At 41.8% G+C, this 18,971-nt stretch overlaps 1 protein-coding gene across 2 annotated transcripts in view; it reads right to left on the bottom strand.

Annotated features, from left to right (window-relative positions):
- Window positions 1-18,971, bottom strand: part of rhbdl3 (rhomboid, veinlet-like 3 (Drosophila)) — a 58,962-nt gene that overhangs the window by 11,247 nt on the left and 28,744 nt on the right. Inside the window, exons 1-4 of one of the 2 annotated variants that reach the window (XM_061060127.1) lie at window positions 15,925-16,193; window positions 13,323-13,481; window positions 5,787-6,011; window positions 4,884-5,032 (exon numbers count right to left, since the gene is read on the bottom strand). In XM_061060127.1, coding sequence (XP_060916110.1) covers window positions 4,884-5,032; window positions 5,787-6,011; window positions 13,323-13,481; window positions 15,925-15,972 — 581 coding nt within the window. In that variant the 5' untranslated portion in view covers window positions 15,973-16,193. Of the gene's footprint in view, window positions 1-4,883; window positions 5,033-5,786; window positions 6,012-13,322; window positions 13,482-15,924; window positions 16,194-18,971 lie in introns of those variants that run through there. The other variant, XM_061060120.1, reaches the window with a different exon arrangement.

Here is an 18,971-nt window from a genome sequence, read left to right on the forward strand (position 1 = left end):
TTAACAGGTAACACCCCCAGCACTGACACCAGACAGTGATAAAACAGAAACTGTGCGACTGTGCCAGAGTGATGGCAGCAAATGTCATCTTCTGGAGGTAGAAAAACAAGATATCTCAAACTATAATGACTGCTCTCAGACATGAGCAGAAACAAAGAGAAAGGAAAGGAAACCCCAGATGATTGACAGATGGAAACAGACTCAGACAAAAATAAGGCTTATACTTTCACAGAAAAAAAAACAGCACTGTGAGCACTCTTTTTTAAATGACCAGCAGTAAAGGAAAGGACCAAAGCTTAAAATGAAACTACACAACGTGCCACAAGAGAAAGAGCAACACAGAATCAACTGCCTGTTTCCTCTAAGACCACATTATTGCGCTTCATCACGAACACACACGCACGCACGCGCACACGCACACACGCACGCACACACACACACACACACACACACACACACACACACAACATCTGCTCCTTCATCAAACCACACTGTCATGGCTATCAACAGATTATCATCAACACACTCCAGTGCATTCAAACATTACATATGACCACAGGCAGAGGCAAACGCACACACACACACACACACACACACACACACACACACACACACACACACACACACACACACACACACACACACACACACACACACACACACACACACACACACACACACACACACACACACACACACACACACACACACACACATGCAGACCACATGTACACACACACTCTCTATGCCCTTCATGGCTATTAGCTCCTTCCAGCCAAACCTCAGTCAGCAGCACACACACACATTCGATGTCACAGCAGAATGGGAAAAGGACAGCGGCTAGTATAATCTGCACCTCTCTGTCTCTTTCTTTTCTTGCTCCTCTCGCTTCAATCATTCCCCATTTCAGGTTTTCTCTTAAATTCCCATGAATTATTTTGTCATTGTAAGTTTAAGAAAGGCTGACAGTAAGAAAAAGAAAGACAGCTCAGACTTTTTTTCCGCTTCTGCATAATCAAAATGAATACAAACATTCCCCCAAACAAACCACACACACACACGCACACACACGCGCACACACACGCGCACACACACGCGCACACACACACACACACACACACACACACACACACACACACATCATTTCCCCACCACAGACAGTAAAAACGAGACAAGGCCGATAATCTATTTAGTTTGAAACAGCCCATCCACATCCAGCACAGCGCGCACAGAGAGGATCGTTCAAGTGATCACAGACACAACAGCGGGATATTGATTAGCTGGAAGAGGCCTGTCCAAACACAGAAGGACAATTCACTCCAGATAACAGCAGCTATCTATTTCTATACTGCTAATGAGGCTGTGAGGGTTGGCCCGCACTGTCAGGCAGATCTGCAGATACCCATGAGAGCGCCTATTGTGTCCAGATGACCGCTGTCTTTAAGGGCGCTCAACAGAAGCACTGCTTCAACTTTTTCTTTTTCTATCAGTGGTTTGTCAAACAGCAGCTGAACTTGACAATTTGCTCAGTTTGCAAGAACAATTAAAGCTCTGAACTCAGTGAAACTGTCCATGTCGCAGCTGTAGGAGACTTCGATAGTGATTGTGATGCAGAAATGAAGAAGCACACAAATTGGATTGTATGTATCAACATACTCACAAACCTGCAGATGGCACTGCAACAGGGCCATGCATCATTGTGGGAGAAGAAACTTTGAGTGGTAATGAGATGTGGACAAAAGCAGGACAGAAAAAAGCAACAGGAAAGAAATCTCCTGCTGCTAAATCATTAGAGTCTGGCTTTAATCTCGCAGGAAGCTAATCTTACTGGAGCTTTCACAGCTGCCGGGGACACAGTTTTTTTTGTGTCTCACACAAAATGAGTAGGAAAAATAGTGGAAAAGATAGAGAGAGAGAGAGAGAGAGAGAGAGAGAGAGAGAGAGAGAGAAAGAGGGGACGTTTAGGGGGCAAACATTTCCGCTCTGTTTTGTGTTGAGATTTGGGAAGGATCAGTTGAACATAGCTTTTGATGGGATTACATGTTTTGTAAATGTGAGTGAGAGAATCTGCATGTTTGTGTGAAAGAGAGATAGCGCGTGTGTGCGTGTGTGTGTGTGTGTGTGTGTGTGTGTGTGTGTGTGTGTGTGTGTGTGTGTGTGCGTGCGTGCATGTGTGTGTGTGTCTGTTTGTGTGCAGGCCCACTATTGTTTGCGGTAGATCCTCTCTTTGTAAAAGGCCATTCAGTGCTTCCATTGGTGACGTCAGTAACTTTTGGTGTCAAACTACCTTTCGGTTTGATTACAAAACTTTAACTTTATTATTTAAAACGTTAAAGATATGTTTTGTTTAAGAAGTAACAAAAGTGAGGATGTTTGGATTGAAGTGGACGACAACCTACATGAGCTGTGACAGCGACTCTCCTGCATCCAAGGGGGTGAACTATGAAGCATATCACAAGACAAAATCGCTGTCACTAATTAATTTAAGGAAGTAAATATAGAACTTTGGCTCATATGGTATTTTTTTTCTAGGCTGCGTAAACATATTTAAATGAAAATGACAGATATGACAAAGGAGACACCAGTCAGATCTAACTCACAACCACAAAAATACTTTCTTGTAAGGAGATATAATAAGCCTTAATTTGCGCTTTCACATTGAGATTTAAAATGTTTCTGCCAGTTTACCCTGTATTTTGCAAAAAGGAGGGTTTTACTTACTGTTGCTTTCCTGTAAGTTCAATCACTTTTATCTACTCAAATATAACTCTTTTAGTTGAACTGATTTTTATTTATTTATTACTGCTCTATTTATGAATTGGGGCTTTATAAACACATTTGCCTTGCCATGCAGAATGCTTATACTATTTTTCCTAATAGGAATTAATCACCTGAAACATTAAGAAACATGTCTTAACGTGCCGTCTAATAAAAGGTCTCTCTCATTGGTCCTTCTGGTATCAGTATTAGCAAACTGGTTACAAATGCCAGAATATTACCGCCCCTGATAGTGTGTGCCATCACGGCAAAGGATCCGATATGAAGCAGCCTTAAAACTTTTACATCTCCTGAATTATTGAACACATTTTTTATCAGCCCTGCAGATTTCTGAAAATAGTTTGCATCAAAAGTCTTTGAAGTAAACATCAGCTGTAATACATTAAATTAAAGCCAGAAACACTGTTACATCGGATTTACAAAAACACTAAATTGCCATATTGAGAAGTGTGAACATCAAAACCATTTTTATATCAGTGTGTCTTGTTTCATTTGTGACCACTTTACTTTGGTTTCAGAATCATTTACCAGTCTGCTTCAACTTGTAGCAGATACTGAGTGATATGCAGCTAGAAACCACGGTGAACACGTTTTTACTTGTTACTGATCTTGTTGTACTTTGACTTGAGGCAGCAGTCTGAGATAATGAAGCCCATTAAAGAACAATGTAAGAGCATTAACAGGACCAACTAACCATAGAGAGGCATAATACAATCATAGATCCTGATATTTAAGTAGAGACATGACTATGGACGCCACAGGGATGACCATGCATTTAACACTTTTGATGGTTTACACTGTGCGTCAAGAAAAAAAGCATGGAGATAAATTATATCAATAAAATACAGCCATTTTCCCCTCAAAATTTTATATTTACAGGAACAAAATGACTAATTGAACTACATGTTGTATTTGTGATCAGCTGAATTCAGTGGGGGGCAGTTAAACATCCTACCACCCTCCCATATGTTCCTTCCAGTTCATCTTTTGTCCACACAAAATCATTCCTACCAACTCAAAACCTCCCCGAACAGCCCGGCACCTTCAGGTTCTCCTAATTAAATTACAATCTTATGACGTCTCACTATTGCCTGAGACTACATTTACCCAGAAGGGTAATTAAACCTGGATAACCTGGCCTGAACAGATAATAAAAGGAGAGGAGAGGAGAGGCGAGGCGAGGAGAGGAGAGGAGAGGAGAGGAGAGGAGAGGAGAAGAGAGGGGAAAAGAGGAGAGGAGAGGAGAAGAGAGGAGAGGAGAAGAGAGGGGAGGAGAGGAGAGGAGAGGAGAGGAGAAGAGAGGGGAGGAGAGGAGAGGAGAGGAGAGAGGAGGGGAGAGGAGAGGGGAGGAGAGGAGAGGAGGGGAGGGGAGGGGAGAGGGGAGGGGAGGAGAAGAGAGGAGAGGAGAGGAGAGGAGAGGAGATGAGAAGAGAAGAGAAGAGAGGAGAGGAGAGGAGAGGAGGTGATTAAAGAGAAAATTGTTCACCATATTCACATATGACAGCAGCAATGGAGTTTAAAAACTTAACACCAATAACCTAACATTAATTGCTTTTTATAAACATAATTCTTTTGGGGATTACATGAGATTTTAGTCACTAGTTTATTTCCTTTGTAACTTTACACAAAGGGTATTTACTGAGAATTATGAACTGCATCCAACGACTCATTAGCAGCTCACAGTCCCTCATTTAGCCGTCTCCTCTGGCTTATCTGCATTTTTGCTTCGTGACAGAAAAGAGTTTCAATGCCTTCAGCTAGTGTTTCACTGAAAATTAATTAAGCTTTGTAATCCTGTTAATGAAATCTTTATGTAACAAGCTCTGACTCACATAATTTCTCAAACACCATTAGCCCAGACCCCTTGAAGCATCACAAATATGTAGCATCTGTAGTTTGTTTTTATCCAAAAATGTTATTAGACTGGTCGCAAAACTGAAGTAAACCGCAGTGGAAGAATTCAGGTCATGAAAATGTGATAGTGTGGCATTCCCAGAATCCAAAATGTGGATGCTGACAGGGAAGAAACACCCAACTGTGTCCCCAGGAAGTGCAGCATTGCCTTACGCTTATAATTAGAAACCGACAGCGTGATGTGAACTCACCCAGTGTGCATGAAAATGTAGCTGAGGTATCTCCAGGCCTGGGCCCGCAGCTGAGGGTGGTAAGGTAAGGGGCTCTTCAGGAAAGACGGACTGGACACCTGCAGGACCAGGCGGTCCAGCTGGAACCCGTAGTACATGAACACGGCTACCTGAAGGAGCAAAAACAAACTTTCCAATTTATGAATGATCCAAGAGCTCTTTTTTTAAAATCTCTTTTTGTGTGTGACGTCTTTACAATAAACTTGTCTCATTTGATAATGATATTTAATCCAGATTTTTCATAGGCACAGAAGCCTAGTTATTTGCAGTCACTCCTCATCACTGCTTTTTTTTTTTGTACAAATTAACGAAAAAACGTCTCTTTTTTTTTTTTTTAAGATTTGTTTTGGTCCATTTTTGCCTAATTAGATAGGACAGCTGGAGAGAGACAGGAAATATTGGGAGGCGAGGGTGGGTGATAACAGGCAGCAAAGGGCCGAGGATGGATTCGAACTCACGGCCGCTGCAGTGAGAACCTTAGCCTCCACACTTTGGGCGTGTGATATAACCGCCAAGGCCATCCAGCACCCCAAAACTTCTCTTCTAAGGTTAACCTATATTGTGAGATATGTTTGAATAAAAAGTATTCTCCTTTCTTTATACATAAAACTTAAAAACTTGAATCTACATGTCTTTGTAGACTGTAAATCAGGATTAGAAGAAGTGGAATAGCTTGTAGCAAAGGGACATCATTACAGTCTTTAACAGTTTTATTTACCATCCCAAAATGATCGTCAGCATTAAGGAGGAAATTATTGCTGCTTATCAAAAAAAAAAAACCTCAGAACTTCTAGTGGTCAAATACTTTCCAGTGCATCATCATTTAACAGGGGAGGGTAAGTCACACAATCTCAAAGGATTTACCTCAGCAATAGTGATGACCAGGATGAGCCAGGGAGGTGGGCAGTAGGTGTAGCTGTCAAAGTACCACTTGCGGTCGACCTCACGGGGCAGCGTCTCGTAAGCGACATGTCGGACGAGCCTCTGGGGCAGACCCAGGCCCACCTCATCTCTCAGGCTGCAGCCTTTCAGCTGCCTGCTGCCCTGAAGGATCGCCCTCCGGAAACTGTTGGAACGCTTGTTGCTCATCTGGAGAACCAAAAAAGGGGTTTGTGGAGACAGAGGAGACAGAGTGAAGGAGAGAGAGGAAGAGCGAGTTAGAGATCAGCTGTTCAGCAGGTTTTTATTTAGCATCCTCTTCAACCACAAGAAGTGATTTAATTCAACACACTTCAAGAAACTGTATTTCTTAGTTAATATTCATCAACAGGAGAGTCTCCTCACATGGGGGCTCTGGGTTAACACACCAAACATAAACACATGCCATTCCTCCTCAGCCCAGGCCCCGCCCACTTCACCCATGGCAACAGAATGCCTGCATCTTCACCTAGCAACCACAAAACCCTTCTCCACATCCCTCTCTGTCTACGAGAAGTTCATTTCCAAACATGCAGCGAATATGATAATTTGTTATGGCTCGCAACACAAGCAATTCATCACTCAGAGGCTTTCAGTGATGAAGGATCCTGTCAGCCACTATAAATGTTGTTTCTCTGCGCACATTTTCAAGGCAGAATCATCTTTACTGAATTAGTGCATCATTTTGATAGATACGATGTCACATTTGTAAAAAATGGGCGAGCTTCTTTTCAGCCTTGTTCATTTCACAGAGACTATAGGAAACCTAATCATGCATATTCACGAGAGCAAATGGAGAAATTGACCTTTTCTTTAAGACTCTGTGATGAGACATTCAGTAGATATTCCTCCGAATGGTTTCGTATTGAAATGACAAAGAAAGAGAAACCTTGGTACACCTTTATTTTTTCTTACTTCTCTTCTTTGTTTTTTTTCTGCACACAATTTGTCTGAAAGGTGCTATTTAAATCAAGTTTGATTGATTGATGTAAATGATGACATACTGTATGTGCACAGTAAGACATCCTTTTAAGTTCTCCCTGAAGATGAGATGAACTCAGACTGAGGTAATCTGATATCCTGATGAGGTTTTATCTCCAGCTCAGGACTAGTGTAGTTAACTACAAATAACACAGGAGCTATATTGTACGATCTGTAATGATATGTCTGTTCAATTCTACAATTTCTGTTCTGAAAATGCAAACCTTAAAGTTAAAAAAAAAACACACACTCGTACTCACACATTTTCATTTAAACACATGCACAACACTGAGAAACAAAAGTCTACGGAGATGATTTACTGAATTAAATTCCATTCTCTATCTCATGTTACAATTATTCAAGGACTGCAGGGTGAGGTCATGTAAAGTTGGGAGAATCTCTTGAAACATGTCCTTGACATTTAAACGTAGCACTAATGAGGAGAAATGCATTTATTTCTACCCACCCAAGAGTTGAAAACACAGCACAGGATAGGATTTAAAAATGTGAAGGCGTTTCAGCTTCTGGTTTGGGAAGAATGATATATCGAATCCGACCTCAGCCCTTTGCTTTGTGTCTACCCTCACTCTCTCATCCCAATATTTCCCCTTTACTCTTCAGCTGTCTTGTCTAATAAAGGCATGTAAATACATTACATTTCCATACTATGTGTTTTAAAGGGACACCATCCCAGTTATTTTGATGCTTGATAGATACTGAAGCTTTACAAAAACTTCATATTCTAAACCCAAAGCTGCCTCGAGGGCGTGAGCAGCAGTGGTCAATTCTTATTCATAGGTCGGTTCAACTGAACTATGAGTGATAGTTGAGAGGTACTCTATCTAAGTGGGTCTATATCCTGCATTTTTGGGACAACTGAAGAAAGTGTCTAGATTGCACAATACACTGGCAGTGTTTCCGTCCCAAAAAGGCTTGGCTATGTATTTGTGAAATTACGACAGTGTGCAGGAGATGCCTGAATTTTTTGGTCTTTAAAACCTTCTGCTTTTTTTGTGGCCATAGTATGGAAACTGGTTGATTTTTTTACTCATCTCATATCAGAGATTAAATTCTGGTATGGTGACTACCCTAACAGGTTCTGTTTAGCCCCGTTTCCACAAAGCGGTCCGGTTCAGTTCAGTTCGGTACAAGTCATTTCAAGGCTGTTTTTTTTTTTTTTTGCCTCAGAGATGCAGACCTTCCTAGGAATCATTGATCTTCATTGATTGACTGAATTTATTGGATGTACACACTATGTCGCCTCCTGTGATTTAGTGATGTGTAAGGGTACGGTTGGCTGTGGAAAACGCAAGCAAGATCAGGGTTCACTGTACCAATCCGTACTGAAAACAAACCGGACCACTTGGTGGAAACGGGGCTGTTTACTGCTCCTGTGGCAGCATCAACATTGTTCTTAAATCACCGCCGACACCTCGCTTTACCAGTTTTTACAGATCAAACATGACGACACAATGTCCCACTACTCTCCCACGGGGTTCTTAGCTCCGTCTCCGTTTCTCTCTTTTTCTTTCCCAAATTCTCTCTTGTACTCTGCTCTGTTTATGTCAACCTCCATAACTCAACTCCTTCATTGTGTTTGCAGCTTTAGGATCACAGGAAGCCCAGATGTGTCAGTCAGTCGATGTTATTTTAAGGCGAAGACAATTGAGCGGGAATGTTTACTGCGAGGGCACAGATGGTCAACTACATGAATGATGTAATGTTGCTATTGGCAACAAAAGGAAACATTTTCGTTTGAAGATAATGAACATAAATCAAAGAAGAAACTTTTCATTTGTCTCTGACTGAGTCGGTCAGTCAGAGACAAAAAGTGATAAAAAGACAGATATAAAATGAGTAAATTCATCAGGCTGTGTAAGACCAGTTGGCTGATGGTTCCTCTGGGTCTGTTCAATGAGACTTTTGGTGACTCGGCGTGTATCACTGTTTGGTAATAAACTTCAGAAAAAGACAATTATTTCAGCCTTTATGTCAGGCAAAGAGAGCTGTGGGAAAGTGATTACGTGGTTACCATGGCCACTTCCAGACCGCACAGCAGAGAGAGTACTAACAAACACACACTCACACTCACACACTCACACACACACACACACACACACACACACACACACACACACACACACACACACACACGTACACACCGACCTCCCCCAGGCAGCCATGCTCCATAAAGACAGTCAATTCTTCTTGTGAAGTGACTGCAATTCCTCTGCTCTTTGTACCACACAAAAGACAGAATGACGTTCTGTCTGTTTACCCACTGGCAAGGGGAGGAGAGGGAAGGAAGAGAGGAGGTGAAGGGGACAAACGGGTGTTCAGCCAGCAAGAGACAATTTTACCGTTTGCTCATTGAAAATAAAAAAAAAAAACAGCCTGAAGGGAGAGACAGAGAAATGGACACAGACAGAAGCACATACAGCGGGTAGAGTAAGTAAGAGGGCAGGAAGAGACGGAGTAATGGTTTGAGTTGTGTTCTTTCATGCAGTGTTGTCTTCTGTGTGAATGCACCTTCAGTGAGGAGGATTTTCTAGCAGAAAATGACACTTCCTTCACCGCTGGCACAAAAACTTGAAAGCAAACTACTTCCTTTATACTGCAGCTTCTAACTAAAAAGCCAAGGAGCTACCTCACGGTACAGACGATATAATGTATCTCGAGCCAAAGAGGATCACACAAAACCCAAAACAGGACTTATGGAGGTACAGCTATAAGCAACAGCACAAATCCATCAGGATCATTTCCCAGTTATGTCCAGCAGCTATGGACAAAAAAAAACAAAAAAAAAAACACATCGTTTCAACCAGTCTGTGGCTATTTTAGGAACTTTAAACCGATTTGGGAGTGATTTTTCTACCCGGGACGGTCGCCGTTTGATTTATGAGAGAAAGTCAGACAGTAGATGGATGGAGAGAAAGAAGCAAAAAGGCACAGATAAGGAGGAAGCAGTGTTGGGATAAAAGCTGAGAGCTTACATGAAAGGAAGAGAGAGAGCGAGAGAGAGGGAGCGAGAGAGAGGAGGTAAAGAGTGAGAGAAGATGGAGGAAGGAGGAGGTTAAGAGAGAGCGAGAGTGAGCGGTGATTTGAACGCTGACTGTGACAGAGCTGTGAGAAGGCAATTACTGACAATCACACTGGTGGAAGAGCTGCAGTGCAAAGGAGAGATGGCGCGACAAATAAAGCCCTTGCAGTTTGTCTCTGTCTGTCTCGGCCTCCTCTTTTCCTTCTATTCTTCATCTTTTCCTTCTTTTATCTCCCTCCGAGGGCAGAATGGCTAGAGAGAGAGAGAGAGAGAGAGAGAAAATAACCAGAAGAAGCCAGACACCGCCTGTGAACTTGTTGGAAGAATTATAACTCTCAAGTTCTCACATTGACTCTGACCCTTTGATCTTTGACTTTAGAGAGCATGAATGCCTGCCCTCAGAAAGCCAATTTTATTGTGCTTAAATACCTCACATTCCTCAAGATATTGGCATCATATTTACAGGCTTTTCCCCCAGAACTGCAGAGTGACATGCACAGAACTCTTTATAGATAACACTATGACGTTTTCAATAACAGACTTCTGTATGCCGAAACAAAAATGTTAACCTCACTTTAACTCCACTGAACTTGAGCGCTGTTGTTTCCTTTCCTATCCTGTCCGACATTTCATCCATTGTAGAGTGCACACTGTTGTGTACTGCTAGCAAAGCATGGCCAAATTTGTGATGCCGGGTAAACCTAAGGCAGATGATAAATGTACCCCAAACATCAACTGACAACTATACTGGAACAAAGGCAAGAAAATAATATGATGAGATATATCTAATCCTCCGCTTTACCTGTACAACGATGAGTAATAAAAGCTCCCCCTGAAATCCTCCTGATCTGGTTGTTCACATCATATGTGCCTCACAGGGGGGAGACTGTCCCTGTTGGACAGGAGGGGGGCCGGGGGGGTCACCCGAGGCAAGATATGACGTAAAAACAAGCGTAAGGGAGTCTGCTATAGGGAGAATAGTTGCCTTTACAGAATCACAATATCAACAGAGAGCGGGGAAGAACATGCGGCCGAACAGAAAACAGAATGCAGCAGTGTAATTACGTGAACAGAGATTGCACCAGTCGCCTGCATACAGTCTTTGGATCGTGCACGGCAGAGAATAAATGTCACCGCCCCCTCCCGCTCGCTCGAGGTGAATTCTCCTGATAACAGACTGCTGTGCTCTCACATCAGCAGCTCACTCAGATTCATGCAGAAAAAATACTTGGGAGGGGGAGGCTGGCAGGAGAAACTCCGGATGAAGTCAGAGTGAAAAATCCCGCTGTTTGCGTTCACACATGCAGCTCAAGCCAAAAAGGAGTTTTGTGCAAGTGTGAAATCTTTAAAGAAAGAATAACGAGGTCAGAAAAATAAAAGATGAGCTTCACAATCCTTTCCAGTAACATTTAAAAAGTGCTTTTTTTTTTTTTTTTTTTACAATGAAATTGACATTTTTAAAAGAGAAAAAAATAGAGAAAAACAAAAAGAAAATCTTCCCATTTTGCCGGATAATTATATAACAGTTGTTTAATTTAATGTAAGCTAACCAAAATCAAACACTCGGGCATTCAATGTGACGGTGTTAGCATAATCATGAATGCATGTTACCCCCCTTTGCTCCCTGTTTGTAGCCTCTGTTGTTCAGTTGTTGCCTCTATGAATGTATTAAACATTGAGGGGGGGCGGACACAATGGGGCTTAAGAAATAAATGTGAATGTACACACACACACATGCAGGCACCCCATTCCTCTTTGTCCCATTTCCAGTTGCGTGCAATGACCCACAGCTTGTCACATGACCTGAATGCACCAATTGGAAACCAAGAAGCTGAAAAAAAAAAGCTCTGTTGACACGTTTCCAAGCTTCCTACAGTGAAGGCCTCATTCCTCACCCACTGTACCAGACAATTAGCAGCTCTGAAGAACAAGAGTGAAGGCGAGAGATGGACATCATCACAATCACAGACAACAATGAATTCCCCACAGACACACACAGACACACACACACACACACACACACACACACACACACACACACCCTACTCCATCCCTCAGCCACCCAGTAGTGATTGTGCACCACACTCCCACACAGAGAGTGCACCACACTGTCCTGGGTCAGCAGTTCAGTCTCCCAAGAGGAACAGCAGCGAGACAGCGGAAAAAAAAAAGAAAATGCGAAGGTTATGTGGCAGCGAGCACAGCTAGAGATGCTTGAGTGAGACCTCGGACTATCAGCGGCAGGCTGCAGTCTAAAGGTGAAAGTGAAAGTGGAGCAAGGTGAGCGTTAAGAGGGGAATTTATCACCACGCGGAGAGTCGTTTCCTATCAGAAAGACTCTGCACCTTGTCGCTGTAAGGATCCTCCAATATGGCTTTGGGGAGAGGAAAATGGAAAAAAAGACTTGAGCAATAAAGTAGTTTTAGGAAGAAAAAAACATGAAAGTCAGAAAAAGAAAGTCTTGATTGTTGGCTTTGAAGACTTTACTCAAAAAGCCCAGTCAAAATGAAACCCTAAACTTTGCTTTTTGGGGTACATTAGCAGAAATAATGAATTTCGATTAAAATTTGTATAATACTGAAACTAACTTCATCAAATTTAAAAGATCAGTTATATTTGGTGTATTTTTTCCTCTGGTAAAATTTACATTTGAATGTCTGAGCTGAATGTTTTGCATGTTGGTGTCCATTTTTCTTGCTCACTTTGATGCCTCAACAGTTGTGATAACAACCCAACAATGTGATAATAAAAAAAATATAATTAGACTTTTCTTAAAGCTCCAGTGAGGGACTTTTGATTTGTGATGGTTTCGGTGCCGCCTGTGGACAAAGCAGTAACTTTTATCATTTGAACAGTGTAATGTGTCACTTATACAGAGTTAATTAAAAAAAAGGTTGTGCACTCTCATTCTCAGTGTGACACCTGGGCAGCAGTTTCAGGTATCAATAATAACAATATAGAAATAGTCATCTTGATGATTATGGTCTCATTAGTTTTTGCAATTCATAGATCCATCATTTTTAATATCAGTATGTTTGTTACCTGCTTAAAAGTCCTCATGTTTATTTGTCTGCCAAATATGTTTAAATAAAGTATTGGCAAAATACCTGTATTTTCTTTTGCTGTAAAACTTTTCAAATGTCTGATGACTCATCCTGCACTCAGGGGCATTTACTAATCTGTGCACTGACTGAAAAAGTCGAAGCTAACGATTTTGGCAAAGAAATTAAAGTTAAGTTTGAGTCTTTCAAGTCTAATTCACGACTTGTGGCATATTACACTCTGTTTATATCACACCCTGGTCACCCAACAGGACTCTAAACACAAAGAGACATTTGGTATTTCCACTGTCACTGAAAGAAGAATCTTAATATAGGACACAGTGCAGGACAGGAGGTGCAGATGAATCATTGGTATCTGCTGATGTGATTAAGCCTTAAAAAAAGTTTACAACAACTCACCAGGTTGACAAAGTCTTGGTAGCAGATCTTTCCGTCTGCGTTGCCGTCGGCGAGAGCCAACAGAACTTCCAGCTTGTGGGGGTCGAGCTCCGAGCCGTGGGTCGCCAGCAGGTCCCTGAACCGCTCTGTGCTGATGAAGCCTGAGCTGTCTGGGTCATACTGCAGACAAAAACACAAACAGACAAAAAGAACAATGATTAGAAGAACATGGACGTGAAAAGGAAATAGACATCATTGCAGCTCTGCTCTGTAAGACAAGAAGTAAACAAGTCAGAAGTTCATGAGAGATCAACATCCTCCAAATGAATCAGTTATTTGCAGCCAAACGTTGAAAACTGAAAAAAAAAAACCTTCAGCATGAGTTTGAGCGTCTTATAAAAGAGCTGTAATTGCTCCAAAAAGACCCAACACAGCAGTGACTTAGAACAGCTTCAGAATACCTTTCAAAATGACTCTGAGTGCAGCATTTAACCACAGGCTGTTTCATTATTCACTGCGTGAACAAGACGCATTCAAATCATCGGAAAAACACCCGATATTCTGACAAAACCAAGACATTTTAAAAGCCCATGATGATTCAAAAGACCTTCAGAGCTGCGATTACTTAGCACTTGAGTGTGAAAGGAGCGCTGCACTTTTCACATTCAGCTTCTACATCTTGGTACCTGCACACTATTTCCTTTGCGTGGCACTTTGCACTCCAGGTCTGAGTTAGCCGGTTAGAGTCAGACTGCCACTCAAAAATATACAAACATGCAATTTTATTCACATTTATACTGTGTTTTTCATGTTGTGAGAGACGTCTGAGAAGCAATGAAAGAGTCTCACTGATAGCTAAGAAGTGAGGTTGAAACATTAACTTTATCCTGCTCTGTCTCTAATGGAATAAACTTCTGTTAATTGAAGACAGATTCCCAAAAAATAAAGCTACACATATCCCCTAAAACAAAAGTTTAAAAAGAAAGCAGCAGTGTTTTGGTATCGTCCTTGTTTATGACAGTCTTGCCTCAAATGTCAGGTTGTTTGTGAATGCAGGCGGCAGTTTTATGTGCTGTTGTATCCGTCTATTTGCAAGAGTGAGTGTAACCATGTCTGTGCATGTAAATACAGCACATTCATGCATAAAGATGTGACATTCAAAGATTATGAGCTGCCTGCCAGTTTCCAACGACCCTGAACTAGAAATAGAGACTGTGTACATGCCTGCGTGTGTGTGTGTATGAGTGTGTGTGAGTGTGTGTTTGCCATATGCTGGTGTTGGCAGAGGCTGAGTAAAGCTAGGCTGGCAGCAGGTGCTCTGCGCTCCGCCAAATGATGACGAGCTAAAAAGAGGTCTGGCTCGCCCTTTCGGTTTATTTATTTTTTAACCATATTACCTAACAGTGATGATGGGGGAGTGATGCTGTTAAATGTTGTTTCTACTACATTTCTTTTGGATTTTGAAATGATATTGAGAGTTGTCATGATACATAACTTTTTAACAATACAAGTAAAACATCAAACTATACCGATACCATAAGTTATTGGAACCCAGATTTGGAGCATTTCTTGTTTTTAGTTTCAGAAAATTGCAAGCAAAGTCCTGCACAAGGTCTCAGTTGGACAAATACAACAAATCCAGGCTCATGATGAACAGACATCTACTGAAACTGGTACATCACATGGTATCGTATAGCATCGTATTGTATTGTATCATACTGTATTGTATCGAAATCGTATCATGAGTTACCCTGCACTTCCTTCTCCTCATTTTGAGTGTTACGTGTTACGCAATACGTTTTCACACTGTAGTTTAACTTATCTCCATCTGATCTAGATTGTGTCCTTCACATGCACAGGAACCATGTGACATCTGACTGACATGTACAACTCTGCTGTGGAAGGATTGACATAATGCAGTGTTTCCCCTACCATTATATGGGGGGGCGGCCCGCCCCACCAACGCCCCCCCCCCTGCCCCCGGTTAAAAAAAAAAAAACTATTTTTTTTTTATTTTGTTTTTTATTTTTAAAGATTTATTTTTGGGCTTTTTGCACCTTTATTGTAGAGATAGGATAATGGATAGAGTCGGAAATCAGGGAAAGAAGTCATTTAAGGATATCTTTCCGATAGAAAAGGACAGCTGTCATTAAAAGTAACACATGAACACCAAGATTCCTTCAAGTGTTTGTGTTGTCGTGTCGCCATGTCCCCACCCCCAACGCTGTAAACCTAGGGGAAACACTGTGATGACATCATGATGTGTTTCACTACGTAAAGCAAACTGGAAAGACAAAGTAACGTCAAAACTGTCATCTGCCACATGGCATCCAACAGAAGAAAAGGAGGGAGCGGAGGAGGAAAGAGGTGTTGTAGAAGACTTTTCTATAGCTCTAAAGAAAAACTGGAAAGTTAGTCTCACTGTGACTGTGCGTTTATTCCACACTGTTGTGTTTCTTCAATGAAAACAAACGAGAGCTTACTCTGAATATGATTCAACTCTCTCTGCTGAACACACGGTGCCCCCATGAAAAAAACACCTCTCCCTTTCTCTCTCTCTCTCTCTCTCTCTCTTCCACTTTATGAATGTGAATGTAAACTCTACTCTACAGAAAGAACCAACCTTGTGTTGCAGTGAATCAGCCAGTTTCTGCCGAAGATATTTTGTCATGATGAAGTAACGTCAGCCAAAGCCAGCCTCACTGCTCGGTGTGGGAGCTAAACAAAATGTTGAGTGAGTGCCTGTGTGTGTGTGTGTGTGTGTGTGTGTGTGTGTGTGTGTGTGTGTGTGTGTGTGTGTGTGTGGCTGTCATATTGTTTGTCCCAGACTGCACAGGGGCATTCCTAACCAGGACTAAAGGATTACAGTCCAATCCAAGACCATCAATACAACCCCCCCCCCCCCCCCCCTTTCCCTCTCATTACACGCACGCTAACTTACACACACACACACACACACACCCCCTAAACCATAGTCACCCTCCTCTCACCCTCCTCGTCACACCCCACCCCTCACACACCACACACAACACCCCCTCACCCTACTTTCACTCCCCTCTCTCACTCTCTTCCGTCATCTCCTCTCTCAAAAGCCAACATGTGGCCTCCCTCAGAAAGGAAAAATAAACAGCTCAATAAATTCTCCTGTTATCTCTTTTACTGTCACTTCTATAGAAGAAGACTGCCATATTTTCAACACACACACACACACACACACACACACACACACACACACACACACACACACACACACACACACACACACACACACACACACACACACACACACACACACACACACTTTTTTGGACACTGCAGGTTTCTCAGTTGAGTGAGCTATGTGTGAAGTCAGGCTGTCTGCTGGGTGGAGCAGCAGAGGGGACACACACTCAACAATGGGCTCATGAAGGTAATTTCATGCTAGGTTTACCCGATTCCTTCCCTCCAATTAGTGATTCTTCATTTCCATCAGATGCACCCAAAGGTCCAATCAGAGAAGGACTTTATATGATTCAAGAGTGACTCCTCCCAAGACTCCTAAAGCTTGATTACACACTGAAAACTGGTACTTATTAGGATTTGGGGGAAATCTGGATTATTTTTGGGTTCATTAATCTGCAGATTTTACTCCTTATTCATCCATATAATGTTTGACTGTTACACTTTATCATTTCTGTCTATATTAAGAAAAAATGAAATATCCATTCAAGACCAGGAAGTACAAAATTTGGGGGATTTTTTCTGACAAAGAATGATCAAATAACAACCATATTTTCATATTCTCCTCTGACCCAATTTTAAACATTTTGCATAAGCTTGACTGAGCCTTAAACACACACACACACACACACACACACACACACACACACACACGCACACGCACACGCACACGCACACGCACGCACACACACACACACGACACAAACATCCAAAATACTTATTTTCTGCAGCATAACTAATACTGCATGTACATATGGATGAGTAAAGGATTATGGGTAATGCAGTACTACATATCTGTTTGTATTAAGCATGTGCATGTAAGAACATTGACCAGATTTTGCATTTGGTAGAAGTTTTGGCACATTTTTCATTTGTATAACTCCAGTGTGTGCTGCTGTGTGTGCTCCATTAGTAAAACGGAAAGGCAGTGTGATGCAAATCCCTCAGATTAAAATATGCATACACATACACACACACACACACACACACACAAATCTGTGTGCAGACATAATGCCACAAAACATTCTCAGCCAATGGGCTTTCATTTTGAGGGCTTCTTAGCAGCCTGGTGTCAGTGCAGAGGAGAAAAACAGCAGAGAGCAGAAGGGAGGGGAACAGGGGGGTGGGGGGCTGGTTGGTGCTGTGGAGAGGAGGGGGTGCAGACTGAACACAATGCAAGGCTTTTTGTCTTCAGACTCATTTTCAGAAAACTGAATATCAAGGAAGTGGAGAACTGCTGTTTGTAAGGTCAGGGTTTCTTTTCCAAGGGCCTGCACAGAAAGCCTACTGATAAGAAGAAAATTAAATAGAAACACACAGCTCTTAAAAACATCTGAATACATTTTATAATATCCTGCACCTTAGGTGACAGACTGAGCCAACCTAAGACCTATTGAAATAGTCTTGACAATTTAACAAATACATTAGAATAAAATTGTAAAAGGTCAAAAATAGAGACTAAAAGATTCCAAAGCAAAGCAAGTCAAAGCAGCGTTATTTGTACAGCACATTTCACACACTGAGGTCATTGAAAGTGCTTTACAGAGTAACAAAACAAAAGACTCAAAAATACAACTCAAAAGAGGAGTACATGCTTTCACAAAATAAGAGGTGTGTGTGTGTGTGTGTGCGCGCGCAAATAAGAGGTGCAAAATAACTTTAATCCAAATATGGTTTAGAATTAAAATGAATATATTTAAAAAATATCATTATATGCTAGTGGAAAGTGCTTTCACCTAAAGATAGTCAGAGTCACGGCTAGTCTTACATCATCTGGACGATTTCTCCAGGGCTGTGCTGCATTACAACAAGACGCTGCTTCACTGTTTTGTTTTCCATCTCTTAGTCTCTTAGTTCACACATTACAAGCACATCAGAGATGTTTTTAGGTGCAAAGCCACAGACAGACGTATACACAAGCAGAGATCTATCTGAAATCAATTCTCTGAGCGACAGGAAGCCAGAGTAACTTGTTCATGTTTCTTAGTTTTTGTCAGGACTCTTGTCAAGTTGCTGACTCATCTGTTTTGAAAGCTCAGATAACAGAAAGAACAGAAACCTTATCCACTGAACTTCCAGAAAATTCATCAAACGCCACAATCCTCATATCAGAAGCCACACCTGCTAATGAAATCCCTTAGCAAAAGTAAAAGGATTAGGAGGTCGGTTCAGACTATCTGAACACCTTCACTTCTCAGTCTAAGCCCTGACTGATCTCCAACACTTCCATTGACCTTTGTCATTAGACCCAGACTGATACGGGTCACTGTCCAGAAGCTCTGAGCCGTCGTCTGGAACAGGAAACACGGGCTGCAGTGAAGAAGCCAAGCATGAGACGACACCGAAGTGAATCCAGAGTTAATTAAGGGAGACAGTGAGTAATTCAATCCTATCCTTGTTTACCACCTTCAGATCCTCTTATAGCTCTCTCTCTCTCACACTCTCTCACAC

Source organism: Labrus mixtus, chromosome 2 (assembly GCF_963584025.1).
Source record: "Labrus mixtus chromosome 2, fLabMix1.1, whole genome shotgun sequence".
NCBI classification, from domain to species: Eukaryota; Metazoa; Chordata; class Actinopteri; order Labriformes; family Labridae; genus Labrus; species Labrus mixtus.